Genomic DNA, 21,456 nt, shown 5'->3' with positions numbered 1-21,456 from the left:
AACGGAGGAGAGGGATTATGGTTGATGGGCTTCATATACATATATAAAATAGAATAATGAAACCTCCTGAAATTGCTTTTAGTGGGGCAGGGAGGGGCTTGCAGGGAGGGGAAGGGATTAGTTGGTAGGAGCAATCTAACCAACGTACGATGTAAGACTATTCAGAATTGTCACAATGAATCCCCCTGTACAACAAATCTATCCTAATAAAAATGGGAAAATAAAATGTGATACCCGGAAATGATCACAATACTCAAATGTGAATTTACTAATATAAAATGCGTACTTAGATCTAGACACTATTAATATAGCCTAGGATTGTGGTGGCTTTTCTTTTGTTTTTTTCTTGCAGCTATATCACATCACGATTTAATCTCGGGGTGGCTCATGCCTATACTCCTAGTTACTCAGGAGGCAGAGATCAGGAGGATTGTTGTTCAAAGCCAGCATGGGCAAATAATTCATGAAACCCTATCTTGAAAAAAACCCATCACAAAAAAGGGCTGGCAGAGTGGTTCAAGTGGTAGAGCACCTGCCTAGCAAGTGCCAGGCTCTGAGTTCAAACCCCAGATTTTTCCTGTTTTTGCTTTGCTTTTTTACCACAGGGTCTCACTATGTTGCTGAGGCTAGTCTCAAACTCCTTGGCTAAGGCAATACTGCCTCAGCCCTCTGAATAGCTAGGGCTACAGGCAACAACCAAGAACCACCACACCTATCAACAGGTCTTTTTCACATGAACTACTGTCAAGCCAAATGTACCTCTGTCACAATCTAGTACATAGGCAGTTTATAACTTGGGATATACACAGTTAATTTCTTAACTGAAATGCTGACTTTTTATAGTCTGAGAGACAGCACAAAGGCATAAAGCAAGTTGGTAAAAAGACTTAAGATACAAGCCAGGGGTGGTGGTTCAAGACTGTAATCCTAGCTACTTGGAAAGCAGAGATCGGGAGGATTGCAGTTCAAGGCTGGCCCAGACAAAAAAAGTTCACAGAGACCTCATTTCAACCAGTGGGGTTGCAGTGGTGCACACTTGTCATCCAGTTTCACAGAGAAGCACAAATAGGAGGATCATGGTCCGGGCCAGCCCAGGCATAAAGTGAAACTCTGCCTCTAAAATAGCCAATGCAAAAAGGGCTGGTGGAGTGGCAGAGTGGCTCAAGTGGTAGAGTGCCTGCCTAGCAAGCATAAGGCCCAGAGTTCAATCCCCAGTACTGCCAAAAAAGATTTAAGATGTAAAGCCAGACATGGTGATGCACACCTATATTCTCGGCACTAAGGAGGCTAAGGCAGGAGAATGGGAAGTTCGTAATCCTGTCTCAAAAAAAATAAGCAAAGAAAAAAGAGTTGTGCCAGGTGCCAGTGGCTCACGCCCATAATCCTAGCTACTCAGGAGGCAGAATCAAGAGCGTTTTGGATCAAGGCCAGCCCACGCAAAAATTGGGACCCTATCTGAAAAATGCCCAATACACAAAAAGAGGGTTGGTGTTGTGGCTCAAGTGGTAGAGCTCCTGCCTAGCAAGCACGAGGCCCTGAGTTCAAACCCTAATATGGTCAAAAAAAAGTTAAGATGCAAAACGAGGCTAGATTTTTTATCAGTATTTCAGTAGTTGCCTTAAAGTAGCCCATAAAGGATATTAACATAAAAGGTACAACAAAATTATGAAAATGAGATTCATTTATACAATCCTATTTGTATGGTAAGGAACATTAGACTGAAAGTCAGAAAATCTTCATTCTGGTCTTGGATCTTCAAGTAAATCATGTTACCATTCTGAACCTCAGTTTCATCATTTACAAAATACCTTGATTTGAACATTACACAATATATACATGTTTAAAAACATCACATGCTGTTCCATAAATATGTATAAACAAAAACTAAATGAGAAGATATCCCATGTTCATGGATCAGAAATATTAAGATAAAAATACTCCTCAAATTGGTCTATAGCTTCAACTCTATCCCTATGAAAATTCTAGCTGGCTTCTTTGCACAAATTACAAACTAATCCCAAAATTTATATGGAAATGTAAGGATCCCAGAATACTCAAAACAATCTTGAAAAAGAACAAAATCAAAGAACTCACACTTACCAATTTCAAAACATACTACACAGTTACAGTAACCAAGCCACTGTGGTGCTGCCATAAAGACAGACATTTAGATCAACAGAATAGAATCAAGAGTCCAGAAAAAAACTCTCACATTTATGATCAACTAAGTTTTGACAAGGGTGCCAAGATCACTCAACAAGGCAAGAATAGTCTTAATAAATTGTACAACTGGATAGTCACATGTAAAAGAATGAAGTTGGATCCCTGGATTACATCATACCTGAAAATAAACTCTAAATGGATCATAGACCTAAATGTAAGACTTGAAACTATAAAACTCTTATTAGGTATGGAGAAAATGGAGCCCTCATACACATCTGCTAGGAATATAAAATGGTACAACCACTGTGAATGATGTTCTGACAGTTTCCCAAAAACTTACCAACTCTATGCCGGGCACCAGTGGCTCACACCTATAATCCTAGCTACTCAGGAGGCAGAGATCAGGAGGATTGCAGTTCAAGGCCAGCCTGGGTAAATAGTTTGAGAGACCCTATCTCAAAAATACCCAACACATAAAAGGGCTGGTGGAGTGGTTCCAGCGGTAGAGCACATGCCTATCAAATGTGAGGCACTGAGTTCAAACCCCAGTACTGCCATAAAAAAAGTTGGCCAACTATAACACAGTTACCATACTAGCCAGAAATTCTATGCCTAAGTACATACCCCAGAGAAATAAAAAGAAATATGCAACACCAAAATTTGTGCAGAAATGTTCACAGAATTATTCATAATATCCAAATATTGGAAAATGTCCATCAATGGATGAATGGATAAAAACATGGCAAATACATAGAGTGGAACATACTACAACATAATTGAATCTTGAAAACAATTATGCTAACTGAAAGAAGTTAATCACAAAAGACCATGTATTGTACAATCCTATTTATATGAAATATCCAGAATAAGCAAATTTACACAAAAAGTAGATTAGTGGTTACTAGGGCTAGGGTCAAAGGAAATGGAAGTGACTGCTAAAGAGTAAGATGTTTCTTTTGGGGATAACAAAAATTTGCTAAATTTAAGGAAAAATAAAAAAGGAAAAAAATTTGCTAAACTTAGACTATATTGAATATTGCACAATTATGTGAATATATTAAAATCACTGATACATTATAGATGAGTGAATTTATTGTATAGGAATTATAGTTCAATAAAATGTTAAAAATAATAATAAAAAAATAATAATAAGGAAATTAGGTGACTTTTAAGGCCTCTTTCTTCTAGGGTTACATAATTACAGAAAGCAAACTCATCACAGCTTACATTTTATCAACTAAAAAATAGAGATAAAGTACATTTTCAAAGATTATGTGGTAACAGTAGACTTTTAAAAACATTAAAAAAAACACAAAACAATTGCAAATGAGAAGACTCCTTTCAGGCAAATATTTTAGGCAGATTGTAAATGTAAAAGAATCCTTGAGACAAGTGTTTCAAGTCAAGATTGCTGCCATAAATAAATGGCAGATGTTAGATGTAATGGTTGAAAGTGATGTTTAGCTATAGACAGTATTTTCACTCTCATTCACCGACACACAGATTCAAATAACTATTAGTAATACCACCTTTAGATATAGGACTAAGATAAAAAGATCAAATATAATATCCTATAAAAGGACACCTAATTTTCTTCTAACAGGTAACATCACATCACTTTTGCATTTACATATACAAAATACCTTATTGATACTTATGATACCTACTGACTCTGCTTGGTAAGAAAGTACTTTGAAAACATCCTTCTCCACACAAATCTTCTGCATGATTAACTGAGCCTCAGAATAGCAGCATTGCACTAATTTGACATATAAATGTTCCAGACCCTGGAAAATAAAACAATACAATGTAATGATGAGAATAACCATAGATGTTACTAATAATTGCCATAACTAAAAAAATCAATGATGACTTACAAGCATGGCAGTTTGAAAAAATTCATCAGCCAGCACAGCATTTCCAATATCCACCCACAATTTTCCTGCTTTCATATTCATCTAGAAGAAAGAAATGAGAAAATAATTTTTAAGTTTCACAAGTCCTCCAAAGTGGTGGAGTAATATTAGAGAAAATAATTAAGCCTGTCCATATTAAGTCATATAACTCACAGATTGCAAAAAAAAAATCAACATTTATCAGAATTTCATGCTCTGCTTTGAGCTCCATAATTTTAAAAAATGGTCTTAAGTGGTAATAACAAAAAAAATTAAGTCTTTTTTTTTTTTGCGGTACTGGGGTTTGAACTCAAGGCCTACACCTCAAGCCACTTCACCAGTCCTTTTTTGTGATGGGTTTTTTTCGAAATAGGGTCTCATGAACTATTTGCCTGGACTGGCTTTGAACCACAATCCTCCTGATCTCTGCCTCCTGAGTAGCAAGGATTGCAGGTATGAGCCACCGGTGCACAGGAAAAAAAAATTAAGTCTTAAAAACACATCTTCGTCTCTTTCTTTCTTCTATTTTATCATTTTAACATTTACTTACATGTGTATACATTGTTTGAGCCACCTCTCCCCCCTCACTTCCGGGCAGAACCTGTTCCGCCCTCTTGTTCTCCAATTTTGTTGAAGAGAAAACATAGGAGATAATAAGAAAGACATAGCGTTTTTGCTAGTTTGGGATAAAGATACTATACAGAGAGATTCCTAGTGCTGCTTCCATGCACTTGTGTATTGCAACCCACATAGGTTCATCTCTGCCAGACCTCTTCACTACTTCCTGGTCCCCTTCCCATAGTGGCCTCTGCCAGTTTTAGATTACTTTATTCGCTCCTCTACAGTGAGCACATCAACCACATTCAAGTTTTAGGTTTCCTTCCCTTTTCTTATTCCTCCTGTATGCGTTCTCCCCTTACTGTGTGACCCATGTTCGATAATATTACTGCATTTGTTTTGGGTCTATAATCCGCATATGAGGAAGAACATGAGACTTTTGGCCTTCTGAGCCTGGCTAACTTCGCTTAAGATGATGTTCTCTAGTTCCATCCATTTACTTGCAAATGACAAAATTTCATTCTTCTTTGTGGCTGAGTAAAATTCTATTGTGTATAAATACCACATTTTCTTAATCCATTCATCAGTAATGGGGCATCTTGGCTGTAAAAACATATCTTCTGAGAAAATATTAAAATAAAACACTGGGATAATTTATATAGGAAGAAAAGTCTTGAAAATTTAATGTTTTACATACTTGAAGAAAGTTATATGATAAACATTACACTATAAGTCAATATACCTGAGTTCTAATTTTTAATTCTATCTCTAATAAAGTTTTTATTAATCCAATAAGTATTGGATTAATATTAAGTATTCTTTACATGCCAAGCACCCTGAAAAAATCTCACAGTATTATAACTGATATCTAAATAAATAGTTTGAGGCATCTATGGTCATATCACCCTGAACATGCCTGATCTCATCTGATCTCAGAAGCTAAGCAGGGTAGGGCCTGCTTAGTACTTGGATGGGAGACCACCTGGGAAAACTGAATGCTGTAGGCTTAAAAATAAATAGATAAGGACTAGTGGAGTGGCTCAAGTGGTAAGAGTGCCTGTCTAGCAAACATGAGGCCCTGAGTTCAAACCCCAGTGCTGATAAATAAACAACAAAAATAAGGGCTGGAAGCATGGCTCAAGTGGTAGAGTGCCTGCTTGGCAAGCACAAAGCCCTGAGGTTCAAATTCCAGTGCCACCAAGGAAAAAATGAACATAAAAATTTTAAAATTAATAAATAGTTGATATGTAATATACACAAGCATTGTGGAAATGAACAAGGACTAAATCAAGATGGAGGACTGAGCACATGCTGTAGCCACCTCTTCTACCATAAACTCCTAAAAGTGATATATAAAAGAGAGAATACATAGCTTTCTTATTTACTAAGAGTCTTGGAAAATAAAATCTTTTTTTTAGAGATACTGAGGTTTGAACTCAGGTCCTCATGCTTGCAAGCATGCTAGCACTTGAACTACTCCTTTAGCTCTGTTTTTACTTTAGGTTATTTTTCAGATAGGGTCTCACTTTTTGCCTGGGCCAGCCTGGACTGCTACCTTCCTACTTATACCTCCCACATAGCTGAGATCATAGCCATGCACCACCACACCCAGCTTATTGGTTGATATGAGATCTTGCTAACTTTTTGCCCAGGCTGGCCTCAAACAGTGATCCTGTTGGTTTCCACCTCCTGAGTAGAATAAGTGGCATTTTCAATGGCCCTAAAATTATGAAGAATGTCTCGACAGCAAATGGAATGAGGCAGAAACTCACATGTCAACAGGCAAAAAAGTGGAAAATGTGGAAACAGCCCTGGATGTGAACAGTAGGAGCACGAGGCAGTTGGCCTCCCCCCAAGTTATCGTTCTCCCTCCTCTCCAGAAAGCAACAGCCAGTACAACTCTTGGGATGAAGAGAACTAAAGTTCCAGGTGGCTGACAATACAGTTCAATCAAAAATATCCAGTCCTACTTTACTATCAGACAATAGACTTGGGATATAGTAAATATGTGACACAATAGTCACAGAAATCTCAAATCAAATATGAGCAAGAGTTACCCAACAGGTGGGCGGGGTAAAATGGTGGATTAGAAATGTCCACCATTTTGACCCATGAATGAGAAGAGTCAGGTAACACAGGAGAGACTATATTCTGAAGAGACAAAGAGAAAAGAAGCATAGGGAATCATGAAAGAGATAGTAGGGCAGCAGACTAGCATGGAGAAACAGAGGCAACAAAGAAAAGCAGTGAACAGTTCCAAGCCCTGCCCCCAACCCCACAGGAAAAGAAGCTGAAATATGAAACCATAAAGTAAAGCAGATGGCCCTAACAATAGACTAGCAATTCTAGCTATACAATAATCCCATACCTCCTGTAAGCCTTAAAACCAGTGCTGTGATTTGGAAAAACAGTGACTGCTCTGGTGTGGAAGGCTAGCCTCAGTAAGGAAAGATATTCTGGGTTGGGCACCAGTGGCTCATGCCTGTAATTCTATCTACTGGGGAATCTGAAATCAGGAAGATTACAGTTTAAGTGAGACTCCATCTCCAAAATAACCAAAGCAAAATGGACTAGAGGTGTGGCTCAAGCATAGGGTGCCTGCTTTATCCAGCATAAAGCCCTGAATTAAAACCCCAGTCCCACCCCCCAAAAAAGATATTCTGTTTCTCCCCTAATCTCTGAAAGATAGCAAAACACTATCTTGAGAGGTCTATTTTTTTTAGACTAAATTACTCTGGGGGTTTGAAAACAAGGAATAATAAGGGATCCAGGAGTCTTGGGACATCTAGCCATAGCATCTGGTGGGAGACAGCCATGAGGGGTGGTCATGGAGAGGAAGAGGGTCTGACAGGGTCCTGCAGGAAGCTCAAATAGCAGGGAGATCCAGCAGTGAAGGGTGTGGTGGTCAGAGGCTCTGCCCTCCCTGACAAGGAGCAACTCCCATTACCTGAAGATCACAAAGGAAACAAAGCAGTAAGCCTGCCTCCAGGCTGCAAGTGTTTGCTGCCAAGGAGATCTGAAGACCCTAAGCCCAGGCCTACTGAATCACCTGATTTCCAAAGCCTCCTCCACCTCCACAGGAAAGCAAACTGCTGGGCAGCATCTGAAAGCACTGAGGCCTAACTCTGGTTAACTGCATGTGTTTGCTGCCTGTTGGGTCTAAGGACCCTGAGCTCAGGCCCTCCAAATTATGTCATTTTCACAGACTCCTCCCCTTCACAGGGAGATGAACTGCTGTACAGACCTGAAAGCACTGAGATCAGTGTCCAGGGACCATATCCCAGTGTAAGTATGCTGCCAGGCAGAACTGAGGGCCCCGAGTCCAAACCCTATGAATTACAGGACTTTCACAGCCTCCTTCCCATGGACCCCTGATAGATGGGATCTGTAAGCACTGAGATCAACAGGCCAAGTGCCTAAACCCCTCAGTTTTCTCAACCAGTGCGGAACTCAGCAGTCTGCTTCTTCTCCCACTCCTTGATGCATACAGGGGTCACCCTGAGGCTTGGATGCTTGCTCCCCCTGGGGATGAAAGGATGTGTCCTTTGCCCCAGCAGATCCCCATAGCAGAAACCAGTAAAGCCAGCACAGGATGCCCCATGCAGGATAAGATAAACAGGATGGGGGCAGGTGGAATGTGAGGAATGTGAGGAATGTGAGCAGATTGCGAAAGACGACTAGAAGTACGTGCAAGATGTGCCCTGCCTGCTTGCTAAATGTAACCGTGTGCGCGAATACTGACCCTTGAATCTATAGGCTAAGAAGTAATGTACTCTTAAATGGATAGGCTGGAAATGTATGTGGTGTTACAAACTCATTGGCTATGTACTGTGCGGGCTTTTGCTGTAACGGCCGGTAGGGGCCTATATAAGATCTTCCCTAAGGAGGTTCGGGGTCTTGTCTGCCCAATCGGACCTGTGTGTCTGTGTGGGAGCTTGACCCTGGCTTGCCAGCTCAATAAACTCTGCTTTGTTGATTGCATTCACGCATGATTCTCTGTCTCTCGGAGGAATAGGATTCTCGGACCCTAACATTTGGAGGTCCCACCGAGATACCCTTTTTCGAGAAGGCAGACCGTCCATGAGAAAGCAGAGGTGATTCCAAGTCCTAGGCATTGGGAGAGTCTGAGATTCTCATTTGGAGGGAACTAATTGGTAGATGATTGTTCCCGTTTGAGCCGCGGCGGGGATTTGGCCAATCCCCGGGGAGATTCATTCTGGGAATCTCGTTAAGGGGACCACAAGGTCCTGCTGGGAGAGGCTTTCCTCTCATTTGGGCTCGAGCATTTCAGGAATCCTAGCGCCAGGTGAAGAACTAATTGAACTAGTCGACCGACCACCTGTCAAGTGGACGCCTTTCGGCCTGATATCCAAATTGGACGGTGAGGAGATTGAATGGGGTGCGCACCAGCGTGAGAGAAGGACCGGTCCAAGCGAGTGGTGGAGAGTGTTCTGTGTGTGTGGAGTTATTGTTGCTTTCACCCTTTTTGTTCTATCTCTCCTGGTGGTTGCTTCTCATCCCACAATGGGACAGGGACAAGCAACCCCAAAGTCTTTGATTCTCTCTCACTTTCCAGTAGTCAAAAAAAGGGCATTAAATGCAGGTCTGGTCATTAAAAAAGGTAAGTTCGACACCCTTTGTTCTGCAGAATGGCCCACCTTCGGAGTCGGATGGCCCATTCAAGGTTCCCTCTCCCTAGACCTGATCACTAAGGTCAAGGCTGTCGTTTTCCAACCAGGCAATCAAGGCCACCCAGATCAGGTCCCCTTCATTTTGGTTTGGGAAGATTTAGCAGGGAACCCCCCCCTTGGTTAACAGCTTTTCTGACTCACCACTCCAGTTCGGCTCCCGGGGCTAAAACCCCAGTCACGCCTGCCTTGGTCATAAAAGAGGAAGAGAAACCTCCCCTTCCCTCCCTGACCAGTCCTCAAAATAGGACACCCTCTTTACCACCCCCGGTCTTACCGGAGAGTTCCCCCCTTTACCCATCCCTCGCGGGGGTACAGGAAGATCGGCCACCCCCATACATGACTCCCCCTGGTCAGGCCAGTGCTCTGGAGGAGGAAATTTCCTCATCCTCCTCAACTGGACCGACGGCCAGAGGAGGAATGGGTCGAAGACTCCACCCCCAAGGGGTACGGGAAAGGGAGGGAGAAAATGGGCCCTCCTCATCAACACATGGGGAGGAAACTGTCCCCACATTTCCAGTCCAGACGGTAGGCCAAGGAGGACCGGGAGGGGGGCAACAGTTTCAGTACTGGCCCTTCTCCTCCAGTGATCTATATAACTGGAGGATGCAGAACCCACCCTTTTCAGAAGACCCTAAGTGTCTCATAGATCTCCTGGAGTCCATCATGCATACACACCGCCCCACATGGGACGACTGTCACCAGCTGCTCAATACTCATTTTACGACGGAGGAGCGGGAGCGCATCCTCCACGAAGCTAGAAAGAATGTCTTGGGGGACAACGGGAGACCCACAACCCTCCAACTGGCCATAGACGAGGCCTTACCCCTACGCCACCCTGATTGGGATTTCAGGACTGCAAAAGGTAGGGAGCGTCTCCAAATCTACCGCCAGACTCTTATGGCAGGTCTCCGAGCAGCCGCTAGGAGGCCCACCAACTTTGCAAAGGTAAAAGCAGTTGTCCAAGGGAAAAATGAAAGCCCAGCCGGTTTCTTAGAGCGCCTCTATGAGGCATACCGTCAGTACACCCCTATTGACCCCAAGGCGGAGATCCACTGGTCTGCTGTGGTATTCTCATTCATTAATCAGGCAGCTCCAGACATTAGGAGAAAACTCAATAAACAGGAAAACTTAGGGGAGATAACCATTAGGGAAATGTTACAGATAGCAGAGAAGGTCTTTACCGCAAGGGAAACTCCAAAAGAAAGGGAGGAAAGGTGGAGAAAGAAAGACAGGGAGGCCCAAAAGAAATTGAAAAAGGAGGACAGGGAGTTCCAGGCTAAGGAGAACCAAAAGCAACAAAGAGAAATGGCCCGTATTTTCCTAGCGGGTGTCCGGGACCAACCCAGGGAAGGGGGCCACGCCAGGACCCCAGATAAGGAACACTGTTTTTACTGTAAGGAGACTGGGCATTGGAAGACAGAGTGCCCTAAGTTAAAAGGAAGAAGAGGGTTTGGCAGGAGACCAGGAGGTAACAGGGAAAGGGAACGAGCAGTGGAGCAGGCCAGAGTCCTTCTAGCCGGAGAAGAGGACTGAGGGAGACGGGGCTCAGACCCCCTCCCCGAGTCTTGGGTAACTGTATGTGTGGAGGGGAAGCCGATGGGGTTCATGGTGGATACCGGCGCCCAGTATTCGGTCTTAAACAAGGCATGTGGACCTTTAAACAAGGAACGAACAAGTGTCATTCAGGGGGCCATGGGTACACAGTTATGCTCATGGACTACCAAAAGAAAGGTAGACTTAGGAAAACACCAGGTCACACACTCCTTCCTGGTCGTCCCTGAGAGCCCCGCTCCCTTGCTCAGACGGGACCTGCTCACCAAAGTAGGGGCCCGTATCTATTTTGAACCAGATAAAATAATTGTGACTGATCAGGAGGGGAGCCCGATACACGTCCTGTCCCTATCATTGGCTGATGAATATCGACTGTTTGAGAGTCGACAGGAGCCAGGAGGGGACATAGCCCAATGGCTAAAAAGGTTTCCCACAGCCTGGGCAGAGACTGCGGGAATTGGCCTCGCCAAACACCTCCCTCCCGTAGTTATACAATTGAAGGCTTCCGCTCTTCCCATTCGGGTAAAACAGTATCCTATGCCCAAAGAGGCTCGAAGAGGCATAGCCCCTCATATCCGCAGGCTAATAAAAGAAGGAGTACTGCGGCCTTGTCGGTCCGCCTGGAATACTCCTCTGCTCCCCGTCCAAAAGCCGGGAAGCGGGGACTATAGGCCTGTGCAAGACCTGCAAAAGGTAAATGAGCGGGCGGAGGACATTCATCCCACTGTACCGAATCCCTATACCTTGCTCAGTCACCTACCGCCCTCACAAGTATGGTATACAACCCTTGATTTAAAAGATGGCTTTCTTCAACATTCCATTGTCAGAAATCAGCCAGCCGCTATTTGCATTCAAATGGCAAGAGGATGGGGGCCGGACCGGACAGCTCACTTGGACCAGACTGCCACAAGGATTTAAAAATTCTCCCACCCTGTTTAATGAGGCCCTGAGCCAGGACCTGGAGCCCTTTCGCCGGAGTCACCTGTGAGTCACTCTACTACAGTACGTTGATGACTTACTGTTAGCGGCAGAAACCCGAGAGGAGTGCAGCAAGGCTACTGAACACCTGCTAACGGAGTTAGGTGAGCTGGGATATCGGGCAAGTGCCAAGAAGACCCACATCTGTGAAAGGTCAGTGACATATCTGGGTTAGCGGATCGCAGATGGGGCAAGATGGCTGACTGATGCTATAAAACAGACTATTTTGACTATTCCACCCCCCACATCCACTAGGGGAGTGAGAGAGTTCCTGGGCTCTGCAGGGTTCTGTAGACTCTGGATTCTGGGATTTGCAGAGATAGCCAGACCCCTATATGAGGCCACCAAAGAGGCTCCGGATTAGAGGTGGGGAGAGGAACAACAGCGGGCCTTTGACCAACTAAAGGCCACCCTTCTCCAGGCCCCTGCCTTGACCCTACCAGACCCCACAAAATCGTTCACTCTGTTCGTGGATAAAAAAAAGGGGGTAGCCAAAGGAGTCCTGACCCAACAGTTAGGTCCCTGGAAGAGACCCGTGGCATATCTTTCCAAGAAATTAGACGCAGTAGCATCAGGATGGCCCCCCTGCCTCCGCATCATAGCGGCCGTTGCCATGTTAGTGAGAGAAGCAGACAAATTAACCTTTGGACAGGCCCTCCGGGTCATGGCCCCTCACCCGGTGGAGGGAGTCCTTAAACAACCCCCTGGGAAATGGATGACGAATGCCAGGCTCACCCACTACCAGGGGCTCTTGCTGGATTCCCCTCGGATCACCTTCACAGATCCCGTAACTCTGAACCCTGCCACCCTGTTGCCCAACCCGGAACTACAGACACCTGTCCATGACTGCAAGGAGTTCCTCTCCAAAGTTACCCAGGTACGGGTTGACCTAAAGGATACCCCACTGTCCGGCTGTAAATTAAACTGGTACACTGATGAAAACAGTTTTGTCCAAAATGGAGTCCGAAGGACAGGGGCAGCAGTGGTCGACCAAGAAGAAAACACGGTATGGAACAGCGCCCTCCCACCCGGAACCTCAGCCCAAAAGGCAGAATTAATTGCCTTGGCCGAGGCCCTGGAAAGGGCAAAAAAAAAATGAGTCAATATCTACACTGATAGCCGCTATGCTTTCGGTACCATCCACGTCCACGGAGCCATCTATCGTGAAAGGGGATTTCGCACAGCAGAAGGAAAAGGCTTAAAAAACCTGGCCGAAGTCCAGCGTCTATTAATAGCAGTGGAAAAACCAAAGGCAGTGGCAGTGATGTATGTCCCAGGCCATCAGTCTGCCAAGACTCCGGAAGCTGTCGGTAACAACAGGGCGGATCAAGAAGCTAAGAGAGCAGCAATGGTGAGTACCTCCATGGTCGCGGCTATAGATGTGCCTGTCCCCGAGCTCCCTTCGCTACCTCCCCGACCAGAGTACTCCTCGGAGGATTTCACTTGGATGAGAGCCCACTCCCTCACTAGAAAAAGGAAGGATGAATGGAGAAGCGACTTGGAAGGCAAGCTAATCCTGCCTGAGAAACTCGGCCGATTCCTGTTAGCTAACTTACATAAGTCCACCCACTTGGGGCGGAGAAAGTTGCTAGACTTGCTGACATCTGCACAACTCCGATTTCCGAACCAGACCGCAGCCGTCCGTCAAATTGTGGAGGATTGTGCTAGCTATACAGCTATGAAACCAGGACGAAGGGAGGGGCACCACACAGGTATTCGGGAACGGGGGAGGGCCCCAGGAAGAAGCTGGGAAGTGGATTTTACCGAAGTAAAACCAGGGAAGTTTGGGTACAAATATTTGCTAGTGTTCATAGATACCTTTTTGGGCTGGGTGTAGGTATTTCCTACAAAGAGGGAGACGAGTCAGGTAGTGGCAAAAGCCTTACTAGAGGAAATCATACCCAGGTACGGGGTGCCTGAGGCAATTGGGTCAGATAACGGTCTGGCTTTTGTTAGTAAAGTCCTGCAGGGACTAGCCCAGGCTATGGGGGCCAATTGGAAACTACATTGTAAATATAACCCCCAGAGCTCAGGGCAAGTAGAAAGGATGAATAGGACACTAAAGGAGACTTTAGCCAAATTGGCCCTGGAGACTGGCGGTGATTGGGTGACACTCCTTCCCTTGGCCATCTTCTGAGTCCGGAACTCCCCTTATGTCCATGGGCTAACCCCCTTTGAGATCCTGTATGGGGCTCCACCCCCCATCATTCAAAGGACCTTAAGCCCGGGACTAGGTGATCTGGCCCGAAATTACCTGACTATGCTACAGGCTCTAGCTAAGGTGCAACAACAAATATGGCCCTTAATTCAAGCATACCATACTACTGAGAGGGTCCCGACTCCGGAACATGGCATAGTCCCGGGTGACATGGTATGGGTTAAAAGGCATCAGTCCAAAACCCTAGAGCCTAGATGGAAAGGACCTTATGTTGTACTGCTTACTACCCCCACTGCCCTCAAGGTCGATGGAATTGCACCATGGGTACACCACTCCCATGTGAGACGGGCACGTCCTCAGGAGGAGCAGGGAAATTGGACTGCACGAAAGAATCCCACAAATCCACTCAAGTTCCGGCTAATATGAGATGCTCCGGAAAACGAAAACACCCCAGATGCTCCGCAGCCCTCCTAGAATGGGATCATCACCTGGGTCCACTACACCCACATCAGACCGGCGGACCCGGTAGCTGTGAAGGAAGACTTCCTGCCAACAAGAAGGGTGTCCCACCACAAGGACAATTCCTTCAAACTCAAACTTCAGCAAACTGGACCTTGGTAACCTTATTCCTTTTTCTAACCCTGTCCACCACTTGCTTGGGGCATACAAATCCACATCAACCTTTTAATCTGACCTGGATGATTGTAGATGTATCCACAGGAGACATTCTTAACCAGACCTCCAAGGTGACCCCTCCCAGCACCTGGTTCCCAGAATTATACTTTGACTTAAGGGCCTTATTCACTGGCAGGGGACAATGGGATTTGCGCCAAAGTTACTTCTATGTCTGCCGCGCTCCCCAACCCAACCACAGAAAAAATGTGGAGGAATCGCAGACTATTATTGTAAGTCATGGGGTTGTGAGAGCTCAGGGGACATATGGTGGCCACCCCCCAAACAGGGGGACCTTATTCAGTTAAGTAGAGTCTCTCAATCTGGTATTACATACCACCAACCTAGACCTATAAATAAGGGATGCCCAACTCCCCCCAATTGTAGTCCCATTATGATAAATTTCACTGATTTAGGAAAAAAGGCGACAAATTGGGAATTGGGTAAATCCTGGGGAGTCAGACTCTACAAAACAAATCATCCAAGAGCCCTTTTTACCTTGTGGCGTGTGCAACAATCAGTCTCTACTCTAACAATAGGACCTTGTATTCTAAACCGACTTGTGACTTTCATCAAAAACCAAATTAACACCGTCCAACTTCTGGTCCTCCGCCAACAATACCAGGCTCTTCATCCCCTTGAGAATGATTCCTCAATATAGCCCAAAGAAAAGGGGGGAATGAAAGGATGTGCCCTTTGCCCCAGCAGATCCCCATAGCAGAAACCAGTAAAGCCAACACAGGATGCCCCGTGCAGGATAAGATAAACAGGATGGGGGCAGGTGGAATGTGAGGAATGTGAGCAGATTGCGAAAGACGACTAGAAGTACGTGCAAGATGTGCCCTGCCTGCTTGCTAAATGTAACCGTGTGCGTGAATACTGACCCTTGAATCTATAGGCTAAGAAGTAATGTACTCTTAAATGGATAGGCTGGAAATGTATGTGGTGTTACAAACTCATTGGCTATGTACTGTGCGGGCTTTTGCTGTAACGGCTGGTAGGGGCCTATATAAGATCTTCCCTAAAGAGGTTCGGGGTCTTGTCTGCCCAATTGGACCTGTGTGTCTGTGTGGGAGCTTGACCCTGGCTTGCCAGCTCAATAAACTCTGCTTTGTTGATTGCATTCACGCGTGATTCTCTGTCTCTCGGAGGAATAGGATTCTCGGACCCTAACAGGGACACAAACTATAAAGCTCTTTGTGGCTTGCTGCAGCACCCAACACAAAAGAAGGGAAGCCTCTATAGTGAAAGCAGCCCAGAAAGAAGCAACTGACCCTTCTATAAGAAACTATGGCTAGTTTTCCCTGATTTCAGCAATGCTGGCATGTGGGTAAAAGCTTGGCTACTGAGCTATATCCCCAGTCATGTGGTGAGAAATAGCACCCCAACCTGGCCACTACACAGTCCTGCCTGAACATTGAAAATATTTCAACTGAAAGACTACAAGTGATTAAAACTTCCAACCAATGATTTGGACTCAGATGTGCAGATGCAAACATAAAAATACATGAAATATAAAAAAAAAGCAAGGCAACATGACTCCTCTGAAATTCAACAACTCCACAGTAACAAACAGTAATGACAGTAAAGTGAACAAAATCTCAAAGAATTAAAAAAATATAATAAGAATTATTGCCGGGCACTGGCAGCTCACCCCTGTAATCCTAGCTACTCAGGAGGCAGAGATCATGAGGCTCCATGGTTCGAAGCCAGCCCAGGTAAATAGTTCATGAGACCCTATCCCAAAAAACTCTTCACCAAATAGGGCTGGTGGAGTGGCTCAAGGTGAAGGCCCTGAATTTAAGCCCCAGTACTGCAAAAATATAAAAAAAGAATTATTAATGAAATTAAATAGGACACAAATAAACACCTGAATGAATTCCAAAAAAACTCAAAGAGATCAATAAAGTACAGGAGATAATGCAAGACAAGGAAGAATTCCATAAATATATAAAAATTCTGAAGGAGATCTGCAAGGAAATATAGGCCCCAAAAGTGACCACGTGGAGAGGAGTGATCTGGCCAAGAGATTCTTTATTGCCGGGTGACAGAGAGAAAGAGAGAGAGTGAGAGAGAGGCAGGGGCTTAAATACCCCTCAGCGAGACTCAGCATGATCTGATTGGTTAGGATCTTATGGTTCATGCTGATTGGAGGTTGGGGCAGGAGGAGGATTCAAGCTAGACTTGAGGCAGGACCGTGACCCTGGGAAATGGAAGCTTAAAGGTGCAGTAAGAACTGAAACCTATCGGAGCCATTATTGCCAACAAGATCAAATTTAAATTCTGGAAATGAAAGACTCAACATGTTAAATTAAAAAAAAAACCCTCAGTTGAAACTGGGTGTCAGTGGCTCACGCCTGTAATCCTAGCTACTTGACAGACTGAGATTGGGTGAATGGCAGTTCCAGCCAGCCCAGGCAAAAAAGTCTGTTAGATCCATCTGAATGAAAAAAAGCTGGGCCTAGGGATGCACATCTGTCATCTCTGCAATGGCAGGAAACATAATATAGGTCAAGAACAACCTCGGCAAAAAGTGAGACCCCTATCTCCAAAATAACCAGAGCAAAAAGGGCTGGAGGTATGGCTCAAGTGGTAGAGCCCCTGCCTAGCAAGTGTGAAGCCCTGAGTTCAGGAAAAAAAAGCCTCTTTTGAAGGTCTTTCTAGTGGACTTAATCAAATTGAAGATAGAATATCAGGGTTTGAACACAAGGAAGATGCAATCGGCATGCAAATAAAGAAAAACAAAAGACATATGAATGAACAGTCAAGACCTCTGGGGCACCATTAAAAGATGAAACATATGAAGCATGGGCATAGAAGAAGGAAAAAAAGTACAGGCTAAAACATATTCAGTAAAATAATACATAATATTCAATCAAAATATATCCAATAAAATAATACATAAACTTCCCAAATCTTGGGAAAGAGATGGCCATCTAGGTACAGTAGGCTTCTAGGACTCCAACCAGACAAGATCAGAAAAGAACCACCTTACGTCATATTATAGTTAAAACATTAGGCATACAGAGCATGGCTCAAGGGGTAGAGTGACTGCCTAGCAAGCATGAGGCCCTGAATTCAAACCCCAGTACTGCCCAAAAAAAACCTAGGCATACAGAACAAAGAAAGAATATAAAACATGGAAGACAAAAGTGCTAAGTCACCTATAAAGTCACCTAACAATGACAACTGATTTCTCAATAGAAACAGTAAAAGCAAAGAGGGTAAGAAATGATGTATTTCAAGCCTTGGAACAAAATGCTGCCAACTAGATTACTGTATCCAGCAAAGGTATCCTTCATAATTGAAGGAAAAACAAAAACCTTCCATTTTAAACAAAAATAAGCAATTTATAACCACTAAACCAGTGCCACAAAAGATACTTAAAGGAATACTGAAAGGACGCCAGTGGTTCTGGCCTATAATCCTAGCTACTTGGGAGGCTTAGAACAGGAGAATTGTAGTTCAAGACCAGCCTGGGCAAAAAGTTCAAGAAACCACCCCCATCTCCAAAAATAATCAGGACAAAAATAAAGTGGAGGTGTGGCTCTAGCAGTAGAGCACTTGCAAAGTCCTGAGTTGAAACCTCAATCCCACAAAAAAAAAGGAATCCTACAGAGAGAACAGGAAGAAAAATACAACCAGAAAAATAAGTGAAAGAATAAATTTAATGAGACAAGTAGATAAGCAAATGAAAGGGAAGGAACACTGCCTAACTCATTCTATGAAGCCAATATTACTCTCATCCCAAAACCAGACAAAGACACCTCCAAAAAGGAGAATTATAGGACAATTTCCTTAGTGAATATTTATGCAAAAACCCTTAATAAAATAATGGTAAACTGAATCCAACAACACATCAGAAAGATCATTCACCATGACCAAGTCAGCTTCATCCCAGGGATGCAGGGATGGTTCAACATACGCAGATCTATAAATGTAATACAGCACATCAATAGAAGCAAAGACAAAAACCACTTGATCATTTCAATAGATGCAGAAAAAGCCTTCGACAAGCTCCAACACCACTTCATGATAAAAGCTCTAAGAAAACTAGAAATAGAAAGAATGTACCTCAACATTGTAAAGGCTATTTATGACAAACCTACAGCCAACATCATACTTAACGGTGAAAAACTGAAACCATTCTCCCTAAAATCAGGAACGAGACAAGGGTGCCCACTATCCCCACTCCTATTCAACATAGTACTAGAATTCCTAGCCAGAGCAATTAGGCAAGAAGAAGAAATAAAAGGAATACAAATAGGTAAAGAAACTGTTAAAATACCCTTATTTGCAGATAATATGAACCTATACCTTACAGACCCAAAAAACCCCACCCAAAAACTCTTAGACACCATAAACAGCTACAGTAAGGTGGCAGGATACAAAATCAACCTTAAAAAATTAGCTTTTCTATACACCAACAACAAACAAACTGAGCCCCCCTAAAAATCAAATACCTAGGAGAAAATTTAACAAAAGATGTGAATGAACTCTACAAGGAGAATTACAAACTCCTGAAGAGAGAGATCAAAGATTACAGAAGATGGAAAGATCTCCCGTGCTCATTGATCGGTAGAATCAACATAGTAAAAATGGCTATATTACCAAAAGCAATCTACATGTTTAATGCAATTCCCATCAAAATCCCAATGACTTTCACCACAGAGATAGAAAAATCTACTCTAAAGTTCATTTGGAAACACAAGAGACCGCAAATAGCCAAGGCAATACACAGCAAAAAAAGCAATGCTGGAGGTATCACAATACATGACTTCAAACTATATTACAAAGCAATAGCAATAAAAACAGCATGGTACTGGCATAAAAACAGACATGAAGACCAGTGGAAGAGAATAGAAGATCCAGATATGAATCCACACAACTATACCCACCTCATTTTTGACAAAGGTGTTAAAAATATACGACGGAGAAAAGATAGCCTCTTCAACAAATGTTGCTGGGAAAAGTGGTTATCCATCTGCAAGAAACTGAAACTAGATCCATGTCTATCACCCTGTACTAGTATCAACTCAAAATGGATCAAGAACCTAAATATCAGACCTGAAACTCTAAAGTTATTAAAGGAAGGAGCAGGAAACACCTGGAATTAATAGGTATAGGCAAGGACTTCCTCAATATCAACCCCAGCAGCCCAGCAACTAAGAGAAAGTATAGACAAATGGGACTTCATAAAATTAAAAAGCTTGTGCACAACAAAAGAAATGGTCTCTAAACTGAAGAGACCACCCACAGAGTGGGAGAAAATATTTGCAGGCTATACATCAGACAAGGGACTGATAACCAGAATATACAGGGAACTTAAGAAACTAAACTCTTCTAAAATCAATGAACCAATTAAAAAATGGGCAACTGAACTTAACAGAACTTTTTCAAAAGAAGAAATTCAAATGGTCAAAAAACACATGAAAAAATACTCACCATCTCCAGTCATAAAAATAATGCAAATCAAAACCACACTAAGATTCCACCTCACCCCCGTTAGAATAGCCATCATCAAAAACACCAATAACAACATGTGTTGGCAAGGATGGGGGGAAAAAGGAACCCTAATCCACTGCTGGTAGGAATGCAAGCTGGTACAACCACTCTGGAAAAAAATTTGGAGACTCCTTAAAAATCTAAACATAGATCTGCCATATGATCCAGCAATCCCACTCCTGGGAATATACCCAAAGGAATGTGACACAGATTACTCCAGAGGCACCTGCACACCCATGTTTATTGCGGCGCTATTCACAATAGCCAAGTTATGGAAACAACCAAGATGCCCCACTATTGATGACTGGATAAAGAAAATGTGGTACTTGTACACAATGGAATTTTACTCAGCCATGAAGAAGAATGAAATCTTATCATTTGTAGGTAAATGGATGGAACTAGAGAACATCATTCTGAGTGAGGTCAGCCAAACTCAGAAGTTCAAAAATCGTATGTTCTCCCTCGTATGTGGACTTTAGATCTAGGGCAAATGCAGTAATGTGGTTGGACTTGGATCACATGATAAGGGGAGAATACATTTGGGTGATATAGAAATAGGCAGAAAACCCAAAACATGAAAGCGTTTGATGTCCCCACTCCAGAAGAGCTAATATAGAAACCTTAAAGCAACAGAGATTATCATGAGAAGGGGATCAGTAACCAGGGTAAAGATCAGTTAGAGATGAATCAACATGGGTCATAACACACGTACATGAAAGCAATGCTAGGAATATTTCTGTATAGCTATCCTCAACTCAACTATCAAAAACACTTTGTCTTCCTTATTAGGCTTGTCTCTTTTCTTCAACAAAACTAGTGATAAAGGCAGAACAGGACCTGCCTGGAACTGAAGGGAGAAGGGGGAAGAGGGTGAGGGAGGGGGGCAGGAGGGAGAAATGACCCAAACAATGTATGCTCATGTGAATAAAAGAATTAGAGAGATAGAAGAGAGAATTTTGAAGATTTCCAACAGAAATCATGTTAAATGTTAAGGAGAGCAGGAGGGTGGAACAGATCCTGGCTGTGGAAAGGTTGGTACCAGTGGTGGGGGAGGATGTGGAGAAAGCATGTAAGCAGGTGAAAATAACATAAATATTGTTTACACATAGACGTAAACGGCAAATGATACCCATTCAAACTACTAAACCAGGAATGAGGGGGATAAAGGAGAATGATAGACAGGGTGAATTCATCTATGTTATATTTGATCCATTGTAAGAACTTTCGTAAATGTAAATGCTACAATGCATCCCCACCCAACACAATAATAATAATATATTTCAAT

The 21,456-nt window shown here is 43.4% G+C and overlaps 1 protein-coding gene and 1 pseudogene across 1 annotated transcript in view; one reads left to right on the top strand and one right to left on the bottom strand.

Annotated features, from left to right (window-relative positions):
- The window catches only part of Tex11 (testis expressed 11), a 384,064-nt gene that overhangs the window by 290,438 nt on the left and 72,170 nt on the right, over positions 1–21,456 (bottom strand). Inside the window, exons 6-7 of the mRNA XM_074062265.1 lie at positions 4,041–4,121; positions 3,831–3,950 (exon numbers count right to left, since the gene is read on the bottom strand). Of these exons, the coding sequence (XP_073918366.1) occupies positions 3,831–3,950; positions 4,041–4,121 (201 nt within the window). The remainder of the gene's footprint in view (positions 1–3,830; positions 3,951–4,040; positions 4,122–21,456) is intronic.
- LOC141419939 (5S ribosomal RNA) lies at positions 5,505–5,623 on the top strand (annotated as a pseudogene).

The sequence above is a fragment of the Castor canadensis genome, chromosome X (genome assembly GCF_047511655.1).
Source record: "Castor canadensis chromosome X, mCasCan1.hap1v2, whole genome shotgun sequence".
Classification (NCBI taxonomy): Eukaryota; Metazoa; Chordata; class Mammalia; order Rodentia; family Castoridae; genus Castor; species Castor canadensis.
The sequence above is the reverse complement of the archived record's forward strand: the minus strand, read 5'-3'. Positions and strand labels throughout refer to the sequence as shown.